Genomic DNA, 18,096 nt, shown 5'->3' on the forward strand with positions numbered 1-18,096 from the left:
GGGGCAGACTCACAAATCATCACATCAGCCAGTGGCGATCATTTCACTGGCAAAACAGCCTCATTAACTGAAGCTTGAACATGGCCACCTCCTTCCCCAGCCAGACGCCTGAGAATGATGGATCACTGGCGGCTGCCTATTCCACGGTCCCTGCCCTGCCCTGCTCCGCCCTGGCGGACCACTTCAGAGCTCAGCATTCCGATCAATCCTCAAGAAAAAAAAAAAAAAAAAACCTCCTGGGCTTAGTTCCAGCTGTCCTCTCAGAGACGCACTGTCAGTAAGTGGAGTGGCCTTGTTTACGCCCCAGAATGCTACCTGCCTTTCACTTGCACTTGATGAGATGTCGGGTTGTTCAACTGGTTAATTGACTTATCTCTCAACAATGCAACAATGGAAACCATCCCTAATGTACGTAGATCTTCACCACTTGTAGGCTGTTCTTGTTAGCACAGTAGTATCAAAGTGATAGAAATATGATGTAGCTGATGCATTGAAAGAAAGAGATAGAGAGAGTGAGAGAGAGTGAGAGAGCTATAATTGGGCTTGTGTATGTTACCACCATAATCTCTCAATCTCTTTAAAATAGACATGTTTCTCTGTCATGTATAATATTCATAGATGTACACTCTGTGTTACTGTAAAGCAATTGTGTTGAAAACAACACAACTTGCATTGTTTTTTAACACATCTCTGTGTCCAGATAGGGATAACACAGTCTGTGTTGTTTCCAAAACATTCGTTTTATGTAAGAGTGCAGCTATATGTCGTGCTGTAGCTGTGATTAGCTTGTGTGCAGAAAGCTCTGGTGGTGCATGAGAAGCTCAGAAGGCTCTCTGGCATGTGTGCCTGTCTCACTCTGGCTCAGATCTGGTACAGCCCTGGCATGGACTCAGTGGACCCTTGGCTGTATGAGTAACACAGGACCAGCAGGGTCACCTGTGCATATCATAGTATCATAGTTTGCACCATCAATATGCGCCATCGCCTCTTCAATAACGTCAATTGGCGTAGATGGTGCTTTGGTATGTATTGGTCATGCATCGGAGGTTTCATTTAGAAGACTTGTTGAAGTCTCTCTCGAACCGCAGCTAATTCATCTGATTGGATTGAGGACTACTAACTCATGCTTACAGGCTGCAGAAGAAATGCAATTATTTCCTGGAAAAAGAGCACTGGTCCATCAATGCATCAAAGTAATACTTTATCATTGATGTGTATTGGTAATTGGATACTTGTGCTTCAAAAGAAAACTAATGACCTAGCCTACAGATGGCAACTCAGTACCTCTGTGATGTCAGCTAGGTTATGAAACATGTTGTCAGCGGAGGTGATTTTGAAAGAACATATATTTTTGTAAATCATAATTCTTTTGAAATTCTCTAATGTTTATTATTATTTATTGTCTAAAGTTGACTAAGGGAGATTCAGTTCCAAGGAAAACAAGGCATCACGTGAAGTTTTAGGAAGTGAATTTTATTCAAATAAATAGCCACATAAATAAAACAATCTTTTCATTTCTAGTTCACTCTTTCACCTTCATACAAAACACACTTTTCTCACTCACACACACAAACACACACAGCAAGGAAATTGGGAAATTACACCAGCAATTGAAAATAACCAAAAAGAAACAGAGACATGTTTACTGAACTGCATCTATGGTGTAGTGTTTCCCATGGTTACATGTTACATCACTGGTCGTAACCTTCTGAATTCTTCCTCGGAAACAAAGAGGTTTTTTTTTTTCAAATGAGCAATATTCTAATAAAGTGCATTTCTTTCCAACAAAGCAAAGTAAACAGAATTATCAAAAAAATGGATTTTGTTTTGAAAACCATAGAGAAGCGTTTGGGTAACCGGTTTATGTGCTTTTCGAATCCTGAACCGAAATCAACCTGTATTTTTTTTCCACATGTAAGATTTGTTCGGAAAAAGGCACAAGCGTTGGTGGTGAGTGCAATCAAACTACATCATTGGACTGAGCACATGTTAACACTGTGTAATGACTGACTGATCCCACCACAAACCTTTTTTCTGAATAAAGTTTTGAACATTGTCTCGTATTGTTCTTGACAAGGAGAAACGCTTTTCAAAGATATTGTGAATCGACCAAGCAGAGCATAAAAGTGGAACACCACTTATGGAGAATTGTCACAGCAAATTCAATGGTGGTGTTTCAACAACATACAGTTCATCTGAAATAAAATAAAAAAAGCACATAAAACTTAGACACAGGGTCGCAATCTACTTCTAGCACCTAAGAGCAATTGTATCTCGAGCAAAACAACTTATCCAGAAAGTCTATTGCTACAAGTTATCAACTCGATTTCAAAAGTAAAGTAATAATAATATATATAAATACAACCATGGTCCTTGTGAGACAGAGAAAGCCACAACATCTAATCATGGAAGTTACTTCTGCTGAAGTGAAATGCTAAGTAAGCAGTACACTGAGAGCTACGGAGAGCTAATGTCAAAAAGGCAGTGATACATCTACCTCCTTCTCTTTGGCTTACACTAGTACTGCCATTTACACCAAGACTCAAAGGCAACCTGTGTTGTGTAGAGACGAAAAAAAAAAAAAAAAAAACGCAAGTCAACATGGCCTCTACTAAACGAATATATGTTATTCTATACTCTGTGTTCAAATAATCTCATACAATCATAAAAAAGAAGTTAGAAAACAACCACTTTAGGCATGTGTCGCCCCTTTGTTTCCTACATGAGCTTTCTCACCTGGTTTCTCTACATTTCAATGTGAAATATTGCACTATTCCCCAAAAAAGCTTTTTTGTTCTCTCTGTTCTGCTAGCATGAAATCCAATTGCTGTGCTGCAATTAGTCAGTGCAGAGATAAGTTGGGCTTCTCATCTGCTCATTAATGTAGCACAACACATACTGTAAGCAATAATTTACATATTACAACAAAAAAAAAAAGCCTTTTGTGTAGATCATAAATTGAGTTTCTGCTCTGAAATTCTTATTTCTGGTGGAGGAAGAGGTAGTGATATGATGCCACTCTTCAAATTTTTTTTTGAGGAGGAGGGATTAACAAAGAAATCAAATAATTGGTCTGAGGTCAAATACTTGATGTCTGAACAGGAGCACATGTCTGTCATCACAGAAGGTGCAGCAAAATAAACTGTGTGTGTACGTGTGTGTGGATCAAAGGCTGGACATGACGTAATACAAAGCAGCAAAGCGGCTCATGTTCTCAGTCTTAGAGTGTGTGTGCGCACACACACACACACACACACACACACAAACACACACACTGCACCAAGCTCAGATGGTCTACCAGTTGAAGTACATTTTGTGTTTCTGTCATCAAGCTAAAAGTTCACATATCCTCCTCCACGTTTTTAAGCATCATAACGTACCAGTTGAATCTCTGTTTTTCTCTAAGAGAAGCAGCTTTAACCCAGCAAAGTGTTACTGAGGCAATCACAGTTAACAATGATAGCATTTTTGTTGAGAATTGTGGAAGTTTTGGATGTCTGATACTGCATTTTCCATACTGGACTGCTACAAAAAATGTAAATCAAAGCAAACCAAAAATCCAAAAACTTTGGTCTTACCTAACAAAATGAAAAACTCACTTAGTTAGCAAAACTAAAAGAAAAAAAATCAAATCAGGAAGACGTGCAGTTCCTGCACTCTCATACAATAAAATAATAAAAAAAAAAACAGCTCTGACTGACATAAGCATTTTTTTTCTTGGAAGTCAGTCCTCTATTCTTCAAGTGAGTCCATTCATTTGTACTCTCCATAACTTTCCCCTTGGGCAAGGGCCCATTCCTTATTGCTTGTAAGGGAAGTCCAGAGTCTGACAGGAGGGGAGGGCCTCCACAGAGAGTTTGGTTATTGCTTCTTCGTTTGAATCCCAGATGCATGAGACAACAAGCACTAACACCGTGTATTTGCATGTTGTTCAAAATGTGGAATTGTCATTTGCATCTTTTTTTGTGTGTTTTCTTTTCTGTATAATGTAAAAAAAAGAAAAACAAATCTACTGGTTGCATCTAAAAGGATGCAACACCTTCATTTTCTTTCTTTACATTTTTTTTGCTACCATCACAAACAAAGTCAGATGGTTACAACTCAACACTTCTGTCTGTTTGATCATGTCAGTGACTGTCCACTTCTCAGCTGGTCAGCTGGTGTCATTCAGCCAATCAAAGACGAGAGAAGAACAGACAGAATGAGAGGGAGAGAGCAAAACTAGTGTGATAAATCTGGCTCTCTCTTGTCATCATAGCCTCTCCATTAGCTTCTTCTATTTCTTCCGCCCTACGGAACTTCAAATGGTGTCCAGTGTGCTACTGCTGCCTGCCTTTTCACTTCACCATCACGCAGCTGCTGAGCTGCTGCTGCTGTCCACTGCAGACCATCTCCTGGACCTCAGGGTTTTGTGAGGCCCTGTTGCCCAGCCCCCAGCTGCCCTGCTGGGGGAAGAAGGAGAAGGGCCCCTGGGCTTGTGCCAGGGCCTGGAGGTGCTGGTGGCTGTGAGCTACCTGGGGCTGGAGGGGGTGGTGAGGGTGCTGGCTGATGTGCAGATGCGCCTCCAGCAGGTGGGCGGTGGAGACCACGGGGGACAGGGACGAGGAAGATGAGGAAGAGGAGGAGCAGGAGGAGGAGGTGGAGGAGGTGGAGGAGGAGCGGGAGGAGGAGGTGGAGGTAGAAGAGCAGGAGTCCATGGGCTGGCGCCAGAGGGAAGCCTGTTGTTGGGGCTGGGGCTGAAGCGCCAGAGGGGTCTGCTGACACATGGGCAGCAGCACCGGGGCCTCGGAGAACAGGGCGGCCGGGGCGAAGAGGTTGGTGGGGGGAGGGGAGGGTGGGTGCTGGTGCTGGTGCTGGTGCTGATGCTGATGCGATTGGGAGAGGAAGAGGACGGGCTGCTGAGTGGTCACCGTGGCGACCGAGGGCTGCTGGGACTGCACCTGAGGCTGGCTCTGGTGCTGAATCTGGAGCATCCTGTGTAACAGAAAAAAAGCAGAGAACACCATTAACACTATAGTCCCTTAACTCCCAACTCAGGACTATATGCAACGTGACACATTGAGGTTAATATGAAGACTGCGAGAGGTAAGTATCTGACCTCTGCTGGTGCAGGACCTCCTCCAGCATGCTGCGACCGCTCGTGGCACACATGGCCGGACCGATGGAGCCGCGGCTCCCCCGGGGGGCACAAGACGTTGGGGGGCATACCTGCCGCGTCAGCCCCTTGATCTTGTTGAGCCCCAGCAGGCCTTTGGTCCGAGTGTTCTTCCGCAGCTGCTGCCGGAATGCCTTCAGGCCTGGAGACGAGTCAGAGGTCAAAAGTTGGAGACTGTGTCTAGAGACTGTGGTAATGTTATAGCCCATAGCTATAGGAGACATGGTGATATAAGTAGGACATGGAAAGAACATCCATCAACACCCCCCCCCCCCCCCACCCCACCCCACCCTGTGAATTTGTAGAAACCCGTGCTCACCTTGAGTGAGGGAGGTGTCAGAGGCTCTGCGGCCCTCCTGGAAGCTGGCGGCGTGAAGACTGCCCTGGGCCTGCAGGAGCCGGTTGGAGGAGAGGGCCAGAGGGGTTCCGGCAGTGGCCAGCGCTCCGGGGCCCATCCCAGAGCTCAGCAGGGTAGACAGGCCCTCCATAGGGGTGGACAGGGCAGGGTGGGGGTTGGACGAGGACTTGAGGCAGCTGTCGGAGGAGGCGGCATCAGAAGGGCTGACCACGATACCTGCAGAGAGAGAGAGAGAGAGAAAGAGGGACAAATACCCATGAGTCTGTGTTCTGTCCGCTGCGTGGACACTTTAATAAGGAAATGACCCGAGACGTCTCCCGTACAAAGTTTTTTTTTTTTGCGCTGGGTACTCACAGGGAGGGTTGCACTGGTGGAAGCGAGCCGACACCTCGGCGAGCGTGTGCCGACGGGACGCCGTGCTGTGCAGTACGGGCGGCTGGGTGACGATGGCAGAGACCTCCTCGTCCTCCAGGTCACGTGGGCGCACCTCCTCACTGATGGTGGTCTCCAGCAGGCTGTTGGGCGAGATGGAGCGGTTCCACAGCAGGCCGCTCAGGCTGGCCTCCACAGGGCACACCACGCGCTGGGAGATAGGGAGAGGAGGGGGGAGGTGCATTCACGTTAGAGCCACTGTCTGACAGGAGGAGGAGTAGAGGAGGGGAGGAGGGGTGGGGGTGCACTGCACATCTGCAACACGAAACAAGGGAAAGGGTCTAAGCACCACACAACTGGTGGCCATGGAAAAGTTCATCTAGTTGGCATGCAAGAAGGAAAATTACAGGCTACTGGCGAAGGGCTGAGTGGGTGTTTTTGGGGAAAATCGGGAGAAGATGCTCACCTGGAAAAGGCCGCTCTGGTCGCATTCCATGTCGGAATGCATGGGCGCACTCTTCTTGGCCTGAAGCGGGAAGGCGGATCTGAATCCATCTGCAGACTCCATGATCACCTCTGGGGCAGCGGAGTCGGAAGTGCTCCTGGGTCTCTGGGTCCAGGCTCCACACTGGCGGCTGAGCTGCTGACTGCGGTGCTCCTTCACGCGCTCCAGCAACAGGTAGTAGATGGCAGAGAAGTGGTTGTAGCTGCTGCTCTGGAGAGACTGCAACAGGTGGGAAAGCAAATGGAATTAGAACCTCCCAATAAGCTTGGTTTGGATACCTAGTGTTTGAAGCTTACAGCAACCCCCCCCTCACACACGCACACACACACACACACACACACACACACACACACACACACACACACACACACACGTGTGCCATGAGAAAGCAAAGCCTGATCCTGTCAGATGGAGCTGCGAGAACAACAGTGCGTAAGTATGCAATATGCTGGCTTAAGAAAACAGATGCCAGTTATCCAGCCTAATGCCGATGGCAAAATGCCCCTAAAGCCAGGAGGCGAGCAGGGATATCAGGTCCCTCTGGTTGTGGTGCCTGCGAGAGGGTGGCACAATGCCAATACTAATTCCCTGGCCCCGCCACGCACAAACACCTTCCCTTATGTGTGTTGTTAACCATACAACCTCACTCGTTCCCTTCACTAATGTACAGACTTTATCCCTGTTCCACACCGTCCATCCGTCTACCTACTGACAGCACTCGGACACTCACCTCCACTGTCCTCTGCCGGTCGATGCCCAGGGTCTGCATGATGCCCAGCACGGGCTCGCTGTAGTCGCCGAGGTTGGAGTTGTAGTCGGTGAGGGACAGCGAGAGCGCCTGGTGCGGGGCGCTGGGGTCGGCCAGCATCCAGCGGTGCTGCTTGATCTGGGCCACGGTGATCCGCTTGGCAGGGTCCACCACCAGCATCTTACGGATCAGGTTCTCACAATCTGGACGAAAGAGGAGAGCAAGTTGTTAACAATGGAGGCCTAACACAAAGGGAATTACAGATAAACCAGCCGTGAAGTCTTGTGGGGCCAACTATGATGCTGATAATGGAACTCTCTTGAAAGGGTTTCTATGGTAACGGTGGTGTGTCTTACCTTGAGACATAAAGTAGGGGATGCGGAAGCGGCCCTCCGTCACTCGCTGTCTCAGGGCGGGCAGGCTGGCCCCATCAAAGGGCAGAGAACCACAGACCAAAACGTAGAGAACCACACCCAGGCTCTGCAAAGCACACAGGAAGAGAACGTTACAAACTCTGTTTGACTTTTTTTTGGACATTGCTGTAATCTGATGAGGATGACAATGCTGTAAAGTTGATGAAGATGCATACCCAGATGTCCAGCTGTGGGCCTTCATACTCCTTTCCCTCGAAGACTTCGGGTGCGGCGTAGGGCGGGCTGCCGCACCATGTGGACAGAGGCTCTCCAGCGTTGTAGAAGTTCCCAAAACCAAAGTCTGCGAGGCACATGAAAGGAAGGAATAGAGAAAAATGCAGAGAGACAGGGATGGAGATAGAGAGAGAGAGAGAGAGAGAGAGAAATTTAATTAAATATCCCCAAGGCCTGGCAATTGGCCAGTAATCAGAATTCTCAATGTGATCTTTCACCTAAAGTAGGGCAGCCTGGTAATGTGGTGTAATTAAATACAAACAGTCATAATGAAAGAATGTGTAATTACGGAAAATACATTAGGAATCTTTCCCAACAGAGCTAGGCTTCATGAGGCAGTTATATTGGCTGTGTGATTTTCTTACTGAGTTTTACCTTATTACATTATCTTATCAATGAATGCAGCTCTTAAGGCTTTTGCCCAGTGCCCAAAAGTGTGTCACAGCCTGGCTACTGAACCAGTGAGTACCCTGTGCCCTGTGCCCACCTGCCAGCTTAATGTTCATGTTGGCGTCAAGAAGCAGGTTCTCTGTCTTGAGGTCGCGGTGGACGATGTGGTGACGGTGGCAGTAGTCCACCGCTGTCAGAATCTGCCAGAACTTCTTGCGGGCCTCCTCCTCACTCATCCGGCCATTGGTTGTCAGGTAGTCTGTAGAGAGAGAGAAAGACAGAGAGAGAGAGAGAGAGAGAGAGAGAGAGAGAGAGAGAGAGAGAGAGAGAGAGAGAGAGAGAGGAGTCTAGGTTAGCCTTGTTGTCCCGAGATAACAATAACACAGACAGGTGGGCAGACAGACAGTCCACTCTAAAGCCCCAGAGGTGGGTCTAGTGTTACTGTGGCGGCAAGAACATCAGCTTATCTGCTCCATGTGGTTACATAAAGCCTGAAAATCCCACACCTGTTCCCCCACTGAAGCCCCAACCCCACCAGCACTCAGCAAGCTAAATACCACTCAGCTTATCTCTAGACCACACTGACCACCCTGTCTCAACACCAAGCTCAAAGCAGTAAAAGACGTCACTAAAAAATTCCCACATGCCAATTATCCCCCCCAACTGTATGGCAGCCTGGGAGGTACAAAAAGTCAGAATATTCTAAAAATGTATGGCAGCCTGGGAGGTACAAAAAGCCAGAATATTCTAAAAATCTACTCACCAAACATCTCGCCATTTTTCGCATATTCTGTGACAATGTACAGCATGTCTTTCGTCTCCATAACCTGGAGGCAAAACAAAAGAATGGAATAATACATTACTCTTAGTAACTAATACATTCCTACATTCCTACATCACATTACCATGAAGATTTAAGAGCAACGTGACCAGTATGAGTAAAACAGAATAATGTTTCCACGGAATAATGTGACTCAAACTCTAAAGCATTTTTTGGTGTGTTTTTGTGTTCTCTTGTGGGCACACTTGTTCTCGTTTGTTCCCTATCTGCTGCCATCCACACGTGACAGCTTGGTTTTCCATGCTATGTGTGCTTACATAAGGGAACTGTCAGGTACTTCCTGAATGTCCTTTATTTATAGTAGAACATGAGCAGACAAAATGACACATACACTCAGACATACACTCAGACATACACACAACATACAACACACACACACACACACACACACACACACACACACACACACACACACACACAGTCAAACAATTCCTTCTATGTATATCTCATTTTCTGAAACCCCCTCTGTAGTGTACAACAAGTTCCTTGGAACACAAATCACAAGCTGACCCCTGCCTAGCGCATTCCTGCACAGATGGATATATGGGAAATACGTGAGTGAAAAAGCTTCCTGACAAAACAGGAATCGACTTGTGTATTAGGAATGCCTGGAGCAGTGGCCTATGTGAAAACTATACACTGGCAAGCGTGCGGAATTGAAAGCAAAAGGAATGGAACGGCAGGAGGGAAGATGCAATGTCCCATTCTCTTCCTGGAACATCCAAAAACCTTCTCAGGAGATCCCTCAGGGTGAGGGGGTTGGCAGTGCATGGTAGTAACATAACACACTACTGAGAAGCACTGGCTTGCACAACAGCTCCCGAGAAAATAAAATAAATAAATAAAAAAACAGAGAGAAGAGACCTATGTGAAACGAATGAGACCAAATGTGTTGACATAAATATCTCCAGGCCCTGCACTGGGTGACGGAAATTTACCAAAGTGTCTTAAAAAAACAAACAAAAAAACAGGGGCCAGTTACACAACCTCTAGTGTTCACCATTTACTGGGAATGAGGTCAAGTTAGAGTGGGATAAAAGGCCCCTTTTTATCTCCAGATAGCCGTCGATTCCAGCCCCTCTACATCAACCTGGAGGTGCCAGTGATGTCACCTCTTCCAGAGGAAAAGGAGTGCTTGAGTGACCGTGTACAAACACACACACACACACACACACACACACACACACACACACACACACGTAATAATCGTCACTTTTTCCCTCACTGCAGGAAAAGCGCTGGGGAGTGTGGGAGAGACCAGGATTGCCTAGTTAAGAGGCTGTACTGTTTTCAGGGGGAAATGAGCTGTCTGTCTTGTGACTGCCTCGATGAAAAGAAAAAGTAAATGTGAGGGGGGGGGGGGAATCATTGTGTTTATACAGGCAGTGAGAAAACGGAAACTGCAGCTTATCATGACAGGTCACGGGTCACCAGATCCATTGGCCTTTTTTTTCTTTCCCTCTTGAGGGTTTTCCTTTTATATCCCTCTTGCCTATTTCTTAAATAAACAGACACTTCAGTAGATCCATCTTATAGTTTATCCCTGTCATTAAAGGAGCCGGGAAGGGGAAAAAATGGAGGACGTGATCACTACACCGCATTCCAATTCACTCCCTCTCCGCAGTCCAAACACCATTCAATCTGCTCTGTTTGAACTATCATCTCTTTCCCTTTCCCACCAAACACAGAAGGACATTGACCCAGCTCGACGTTATGAAAGTGGCACAGATTTTAAGACCCTGCTCAAAATGACAACTGTTCACGAGGGCTCGGTCATCCATATTCGTCATAATTTGATGCTTGCTGGCTGGTTCATGGTACAGAAACAGCTCTCTCCTCAATATGATTATAACCAGGTCAGTGTGCCAGTGAAATCTCATGAAGATTAATTCTGCTAATCTCCACAGGCTTGGTAAGAGAAAACGACTGATTGTCAGAGGCTCATGGGAGAGACCTCCAGCCACAAACAACTGGCTGGACTACTATTGCAATGAAGCAATCCTTGGGGTATGTACCTCCACGAATGGGATTTGATTTCCTAGTATTTCAGTGGCTGAGGGGGAAAAAAGCCGAAATTTCACAAGCTCAGCACAGGTCGCATAATCCATAAACAAGCGCAAAAGGCCCTAATGCCACACAGGGAATGAAAAAAAAATGAAATAAAAAATGAAATTGGGGGTGAACATTTCTAGGGCAAATGAAAACGCTGACATGTGCGTAGGTGCCCACTGAGGAAAATGGCCAACTCTTAGGAGTTACCAGGATGCAGTCAGATTCCTTTATTGTCTCTGGAGACGGGTTGCTTCACGTGAGGGCTAGTACACACTCCACCTGCACTAATTAACATGGACAGCCAACACACCCAGAGAGGCTAACCCCTTAAGTCGCCAAATACACACACACCCACGCACACACACGCAATCGTCATCGTGGTCCAGAGGGATTGCACTAATGCAACGTGCCTAGGTGATCAACAGTCCCTTTCAAAGCTGAGAGAGCTTTTGCTTTGCCCTTGTGTGACCATAACTAAGGCAACTCGGTACAACCACACATCTGTGGACACACTACACAACATCAAGGTAGCCATTTGTGCCCTTAACAACGTATGCTAAATTCCAGTTTTGCACTTAAGCCAAGCCTCCCTAAATGTATGACACTTACTGCAACATCGAAACATGAAAATAGCATAGGATACAATGAGATGGGATATGATGAGAACACACCTGCACACAGGGATAGCACAAATTATTTCTCCCTTCTTGACAAGAAATACCCTTGCTTAACTTTAACCTCAAATGCACCACTGCACCCATATCTGAGTAATATCACTGTTCTGCAACCGGTCTCCATAAAGTGTGTATTATGATAGTAATGCCTCTAGCGTTTTATTTTTTTTTAATCAGGGTCCTAATTGTTACTCTTAAATGATATGAGGCACTTGGGATGAATTTCTGTAGCAGCTTGAGTAACTGGAGAGGAGACCCACCTGGTAGAGCTTTATGATATGAGGGTGGTTGAGAAGCTTCATTATCTGCACCTCTCTGTAGATTTTCTCCAGGTTTGAGGAGTTGAGCCGGGTCTTATCAATAATTTTGATAGCGACCTATGAGGGGGAAAATATATTTTTATTACACATTTTATTTTTCATATGGCAGTGCATTAAATGCATCACAATGTCAGTGCCAGTATTATGAATTATATTTTCGGTTATAATTACATGCAAGTAGACTGTAACAACACAACTGTAATAACAATTAGGAGCAAAGAAAATAAATTGAATGCATAATTTACAGCAAGTGAATGTTTACCTGTGTTTTGGTGACTTTGTGTCTTGCCAGCTTGACAACGGCGAAGTTTCCTTTGCCCAGAGTGCGGATGATTTCATAGAAACCGACCTGTAGGGGCCTGCCTTGCGAGGGATTGGGCTGAGACCCCGGACCGCTCTCTGTCATGATCACCATGGTGCTAGGCTGTGGTTTTATATTGCTGCCGGAATTTCTGTCGTTTTGATTAAGGTAGCTTATGCCGTACCTGGAATACAAAAGAAGGCTGCTGTCAATGTATGAAACAAACAACAATAACAGGTGCATAGCCAAGTTATTATTATTATTATTATTATTATTATTAGCCTATTATTATTATTATTATTATTATTATTCGTAGTGAGGCGGAATTAAATGTAGGCTATTCTACTATAGGCTACACTTCGCCTTCTCTACTGCGCCGCTGTAAGGTAAGTGAAATTATCAAATTGTGTTAGTGATTGTAGGCTATGTCAGTAGTTGTAGTAGTAGTAGCAGTAGTAGTAGTAGTAGTAGTAATAATAATAATACATCATTTCTTGGCTCATTAATTTGCATTAAATAGGTAGAAGATGCCTAAAACTATGACGCACAGTTGCCTGCTGCGAAGCATTGAAAGTAGTCCATAATGACTTTGACAGCTGTTGGACGGTATATGTGAATACGAGGAAAAGGTTTACTGTCTTTACTTTTCCCTTAATGCGAGTTTGTAGTAGGCTATATCTGTACACCACATAGAAAACCTAAGGCAAACAACAAAGAAACAGTACTTACCTTAATACAGTAACGAAATTCACCTCCTTCCACAATCGAAAAGATTCACAACCGCGGATTTACACTTCATTCCACGTTAATAAGCGCTCCGAATAAAAGTATAAAAACTAGGCAAGTTCATCCACTCCCGTATAACTTATAGCGGCATATGTACAAAGACTCTGTCCGCGTGAACCGTAGATTACAAAGAGGACTATTTACAGGGATGACACTTCTGGCCACCAAAGCTTCAGCACTCGCTACTGCGATCCGCTGGTATGCAGGAAAAGGCTACAGGCTGAATCGCCTGATGAGGGAACTCCACCTCTTCCCCGTCCTGCCATAACAAATTGATAGCCACCTCATTAACGTCACACGCGCGTCAGAGCTCGGAGCGGGGCGCAAGGCCGGGTGAGCGCGCAAGGCACAAGTTGCTGGGCAACAGTGCGGCACGGCGTACGGTGACGTGAGTGGTGATGGAGGGGTTGCTTGGAGATGAAGACGATGACGCCAGTCCCAGAGATGTGTCACCACGTGATTTTTCCTCTCAAGCTGTTACTGTGTGTATTCAGCGCGCCTGCTGGAAGGCATTCGCTGCTCGCAGCTTTCGGAACAAAAAAATAATTCAGTGTGAGGGCGGACTATTTCAAGTTTCTCTTAAGGAAGTTTAGCTTGATTATTTGAGGAACTAAACTTTGTTTATACATATGTTCAGGGGCGCAGGAGATATTTTGAAAGTGAGGGGGACCAAATTGTGTACACAAACCCATAGTGAGATCAGATTTCCAGATATCGGATCGCCACCTCTGGCCCACTTTCGACCATCATATTTTAAACTTGCCAGAATATTAAGATAATACCATTGATTGTTTTCAAAACATTTTTTTATAGATGAGCACAGCGCCAGATCTGCCCTCAGACCAGCTTCTTGCTATGTGCAATTCTACTTTTATTTATTTTTGTTTAGATTTATTTCACACTACTTGGGCCAATGGTAGAATACTGGTCACTACTTGGGCCAATGGTAGAAAAAAGCAACATGATATGTTGAATCATCATGCCTATGATCCAAACATAGACTACATGATCAAACAGCCTAGTTAGGCCTACTTAAATTGTCTGGTATAAACCAAATTAACTCTCCACTGTGTGTTTGCAGTTAATATTTATGCAACGTTAGAACTTAACAAGTGTTGGCTTAACAAGTTACCAGTCCAGAACACACAGAAAATTGCAACAGAAAGTTGCCTTTATAATCAACTATTTGTTCCAACAGCATTTAAACAAAGCATTTATAAAATGTAAAAAACAAATTACATAAGAAGTAAAATAAAATATTGTTACTGTAGTAACTGTATCACATTATCCCAAGCTTCTAAGAGCTCCCCACAGGCAGACGTGACACCGCTAAATTCTCAGCTTGTTTATACCCCACACTGAATGGATAATGGATAACGCTAGGCCCATCACTCAGTCTGGGGTGTGGTAGCCTACCTTGGTTATGCACCAAGGTAACTGAAGTATCCAATTTGTGTCTTGAAATTATGTTTGAAATAAATGTCTTAGAACAAAAACGTTGATAGACTTATTTTATAGTTATTTTATAGTTTTGTCATGTTGAGCAGGAGGAGTTGAGCACTAGGCTACCATAAATCCTCAAATTATGCCCGGGATTGATTCTATTTATAGCAGGACAAATAAAGGCAGGTTCCCATATACAAGACGGAGTAACAATTGCCTACTATACCAATTATTGCCATCAGTCCACTAGAAGACATTGTTTCGATTTAAGTCAATGAAATAACACCTCTTCTTAATATTTTATTATATGTTGTATTGTATTGTATTATGTTGGTTGGATTAATAGCCTACGGTTGGCAAAGAAAAGTCGTTTTTCTACCATGGGTCTCCAACACATGTTCTCAAGGTCATTCTCTTGCCGTCCCTTTCGAGCTAATTGCCAGAGGCTGAAGCCTACTACATTTAAACACAATTGTTGCGACTCAAGGCATTCCACCCTACGAATTTTATTAAAAAAAAGTAGGCTACTAAATCATGCATAATTAAACAATAACTCAATTTAGGCTACTTGGCTACGCATTACGGTTTCCATTACAGCACAACCAATTTAATGTCTCGCTATAAACAGCAGTGGAAATCCCGACACTTTTTCAACTGCATGAAACTTAACAGTGAACCATCAAATATCTCTCAGATTTCAGTGCCCATCAGTCCCAACATTTAGCAATATAATCAAACAGTCCAAAAGTAAATTAAATCCTAAACCAAACCGAAAAGGCTTTTGATAGCCTACCGGTATGCCGCTCCAAACGAAACGCATGTCTAAATGCAGGTTAGAAATATTTTAAAAAGCCTGCCTCGAATACCAGCCTACCTCAAATAAAGATGATGATGATGAATGATTTATGCTAAGCAAGTAGCCTGGATTATTTTATGATTGTTAGTAGACAAACTGGCTTCAGATATCCAAGAGTGAATATGAGATTGTGCCGTCTTACAGTACTGTAGATGGCTGTGGTTAGTGATGTGATGCTGTTAATGGGGAGTAGTTAGCACAAATCCTATATGTTATTATTTATTTAGCGTACCTATAAAGCTTTTTTTCCTTATCAAAAGTGAGGGGGACGACGGCTGTCTCTTCAGCACTGCGGGGGACATATCCCCCACATCCCCCGTGCCTCCTGCGCCCCTGCATATGTTTTAGCATTGTCCACCATTTTCTTTTTAATGCAATGATCTTTAACATTGTGCAAAATAGGGCTCCATAAAGGGAGAGTTACAACTATTTGCATGCATGCATAGACATATAATTCCCCCTAACTGCAATTCACCTACACACAAACACACACTAACACAGACACACACACACACACACACACACACACACACACACACACATACACACACACACACTATAATCCACCCTGATCTCTGCAGAAAGGGTAGGGTGTGAGCATGTGTGTGTGTGGTGTGTGTGTGTGTCTGTTCGCTTGCATATCTGTTTTAGGTACTTATTTTGTATGCTGTACAACAGGCAGTTGATATCTCAGATGTGTCCAGCCTTATGCTGCAAAGCCTTTATGCAGGTTTATCATTTCCAGATAAACATGCATGCATTTAACCCCCCCCCCCCCACCCCCCCACTCCTACCACCACCACCACCACACACACACACACACAATCAATGCATGCATAACCCACACACACAAACAATACACAATCATAGCATGCATGCATTAGGGCAGCTGTGGCCTACTGGTTAGCGCTTCAGACTTGTAACAGGAGGGTTGCTGGTTCGAACCCTGACCAGTAGGCACGGCTGAAGTACCCTTGAGCAAAGCACCTAACCCCTCACTGCTCCCCGAGCGCCGCTGTTGTTGCAGGCAGCTCACTGCGCTGGGATTAGTGTGTGCTTCACCTCACTGTGTGTACACTGTGTGCTGAGTGTGTTTCACTAATTCATGGATTGGGATAAATGCAGAGACCAAATTTCCCTCACGGGATCAAAAGAGTATATATACTTACTTATACTTATACTATGCATACACAAATACACAAACACACACACACACACACATTCATGCATCAGTAAGCATACTTGCTCACTCTAACAGATAATCGATATTCTGAATTTGCATTCAGAGCAAATGCCACCAGTCTCAACTCAGCAAACAGATAGCATGGCAACGCATCGAAACTGCATCCTGGAGACACAACAGTGTCAGAGGAGGCTCTCCACACACCCACACAAGCATGCACAAATGTATCTTCAGCAAAATACACGGATCTCACATAGGCCTACATCAGCCGGGGGCAACCATTGTACAGATTGCTCACTGATAAGACATACTTTACATATAATTCATTCAAAGCACAAGAAGTCAAAGACTCAGTGATATGCTGCAATTTCACTGAAATACTTGTGGAAATGTCAATAGCGTCATGTGTTGCTGGTTAAGGAACTTGGTGACACACTTGTCTTCACCTTCATCGTTTCCATAGTTTCAGTGACATTAATCACTCGGCCTAATGTCCTCCCCGCCATATGGGGCTTATTAAAAAGTGATTTATGTCAAGCAGGATCATTTGTTGCAGCAAAACATGTGCAAGATCAGTCCTCTTCCGAGCCATGTGCTCGCAAGATGTGCCACAAAACCAGATTTTTTCACCTTGCGTCCTACGCCTCGGGCTGAACATCTTGTTCTAATACCTGGGATAGATTACAGAGTTGACTGTTCCTTTTGGGAGGGAAAAAAAACCCCACTGTTTCATAACAGTGTCTGGTGTGGTTAACTCTTCTCACGTTTTTGTCTGCTTGCAATCACACATGGCGTGCTGTGTGCTGTGCTGTGCTGTGCTGGTGGTGTATTGAAACCACCATTGGTGGTGTATTGAAAGTGTGAGAAGCAGCCCAGCTAATGCTACACTGCCATAGACCTATGTGTGACACTGCACTTGTTTCAAAGCTTAACCCTTAAAGGAGTACCGTCACACCGGTGTGACGGGAATGTTGAGAAATGGACATTCTAAAGAATATCTGGGTTCATTGAATTCAACCATAGACTGTAAAAAATAGAATTCAACATAGAATTTTAGAACCTTCAATTGTTGCGGAACTTAGAATGTTCAAAAACCTACACCTTTAAGGGTTAAAGGTTTCTGTGTGGCAAAAACCGTTGTGAGAGTGGGATTTGCTTTGCTTCTATTGGTGGGGGTGGGTGAGGTTATGTGTGTAGCATGGTCTTGTTTTGACAGTTTTTAGATGAGTCTTGAATGTCACAGTTTTGAGGTGTTGGCACAAATTTGTGGTACAGCTGCAGTTTTGCACCCTCGGCTGTTCCCCAAATGACAACCTTGTATGCATTGTTTTAAATAGGAGAAGTGATAGCAGAAGTTTTTAACCACACCAACATTAATTGGATAGTCATGTGTGGCACTTTATGTGATTAAATTCATTTGTAGAAATGAATGTTCCCAGAGTGAGCTGGAAAGCACTGTGTCGTC

At 44.7% G+C, this 18,096-nt stretch overlaps 1 protein-coding gene across 1 annotated transcript; it reads right to left on the reverse strand.

Annotated features, from left to right (window-relative positions):
• Positions 1–1,452: 1,452 nt before the first annotated feature.
• Positions 1,453–13,417, reverse strand: sik1 (salt-inducible kinase 1). Its single transcript, XM_042079516.1, has 13 exons — positions 13,093–13,417; positions 12,325–12,547; positions 12,003–12,119; positions 8,939–9,002; positions 8,273–8,434; positions 7,728–7,852; positions 7,495–7,618; positions 7,121–7,341; positions 6,352–6,609; positions 5,868–6,096; positions 5,475–5,729; positions 5,099–5,297; positions 1,453–4,974 (listed from the first exon to the last, which is right to left on the reverse strand). The coding sequence occupies exons 2-13, from the start codon at positions 12,475–12,477 to the stop codon at positions 4,338–4,340; spliced, it is 2,544 nt and encodes an 847-aa protein (XP_041935450.1). The 5' UTR covers positions 12,478–12,547; positions 13,093–13,417; the 3' UTR covers positions 1,453–4,337.
• Between the last annotated feature and the right edge of the window lie 4,679 nt (positions 13,418–18,096).

The sequence above is a fragment of the Alosa sapidissima genome, chromosome 2 (genome assembly GCF_018492685.1).
Source record: "Alosa sapidissima isolate fAloSap1 chromosome 2, fAloSap1.pri, whole genome shotgun sequence".
In the NCBI taxonomy this organism is placed as follows: Eukaryota; Metazoa; Chordata; class Actinopteri; order Clupeiformes; family Clupeidae; genus Alosa; species Alosa sapidissima.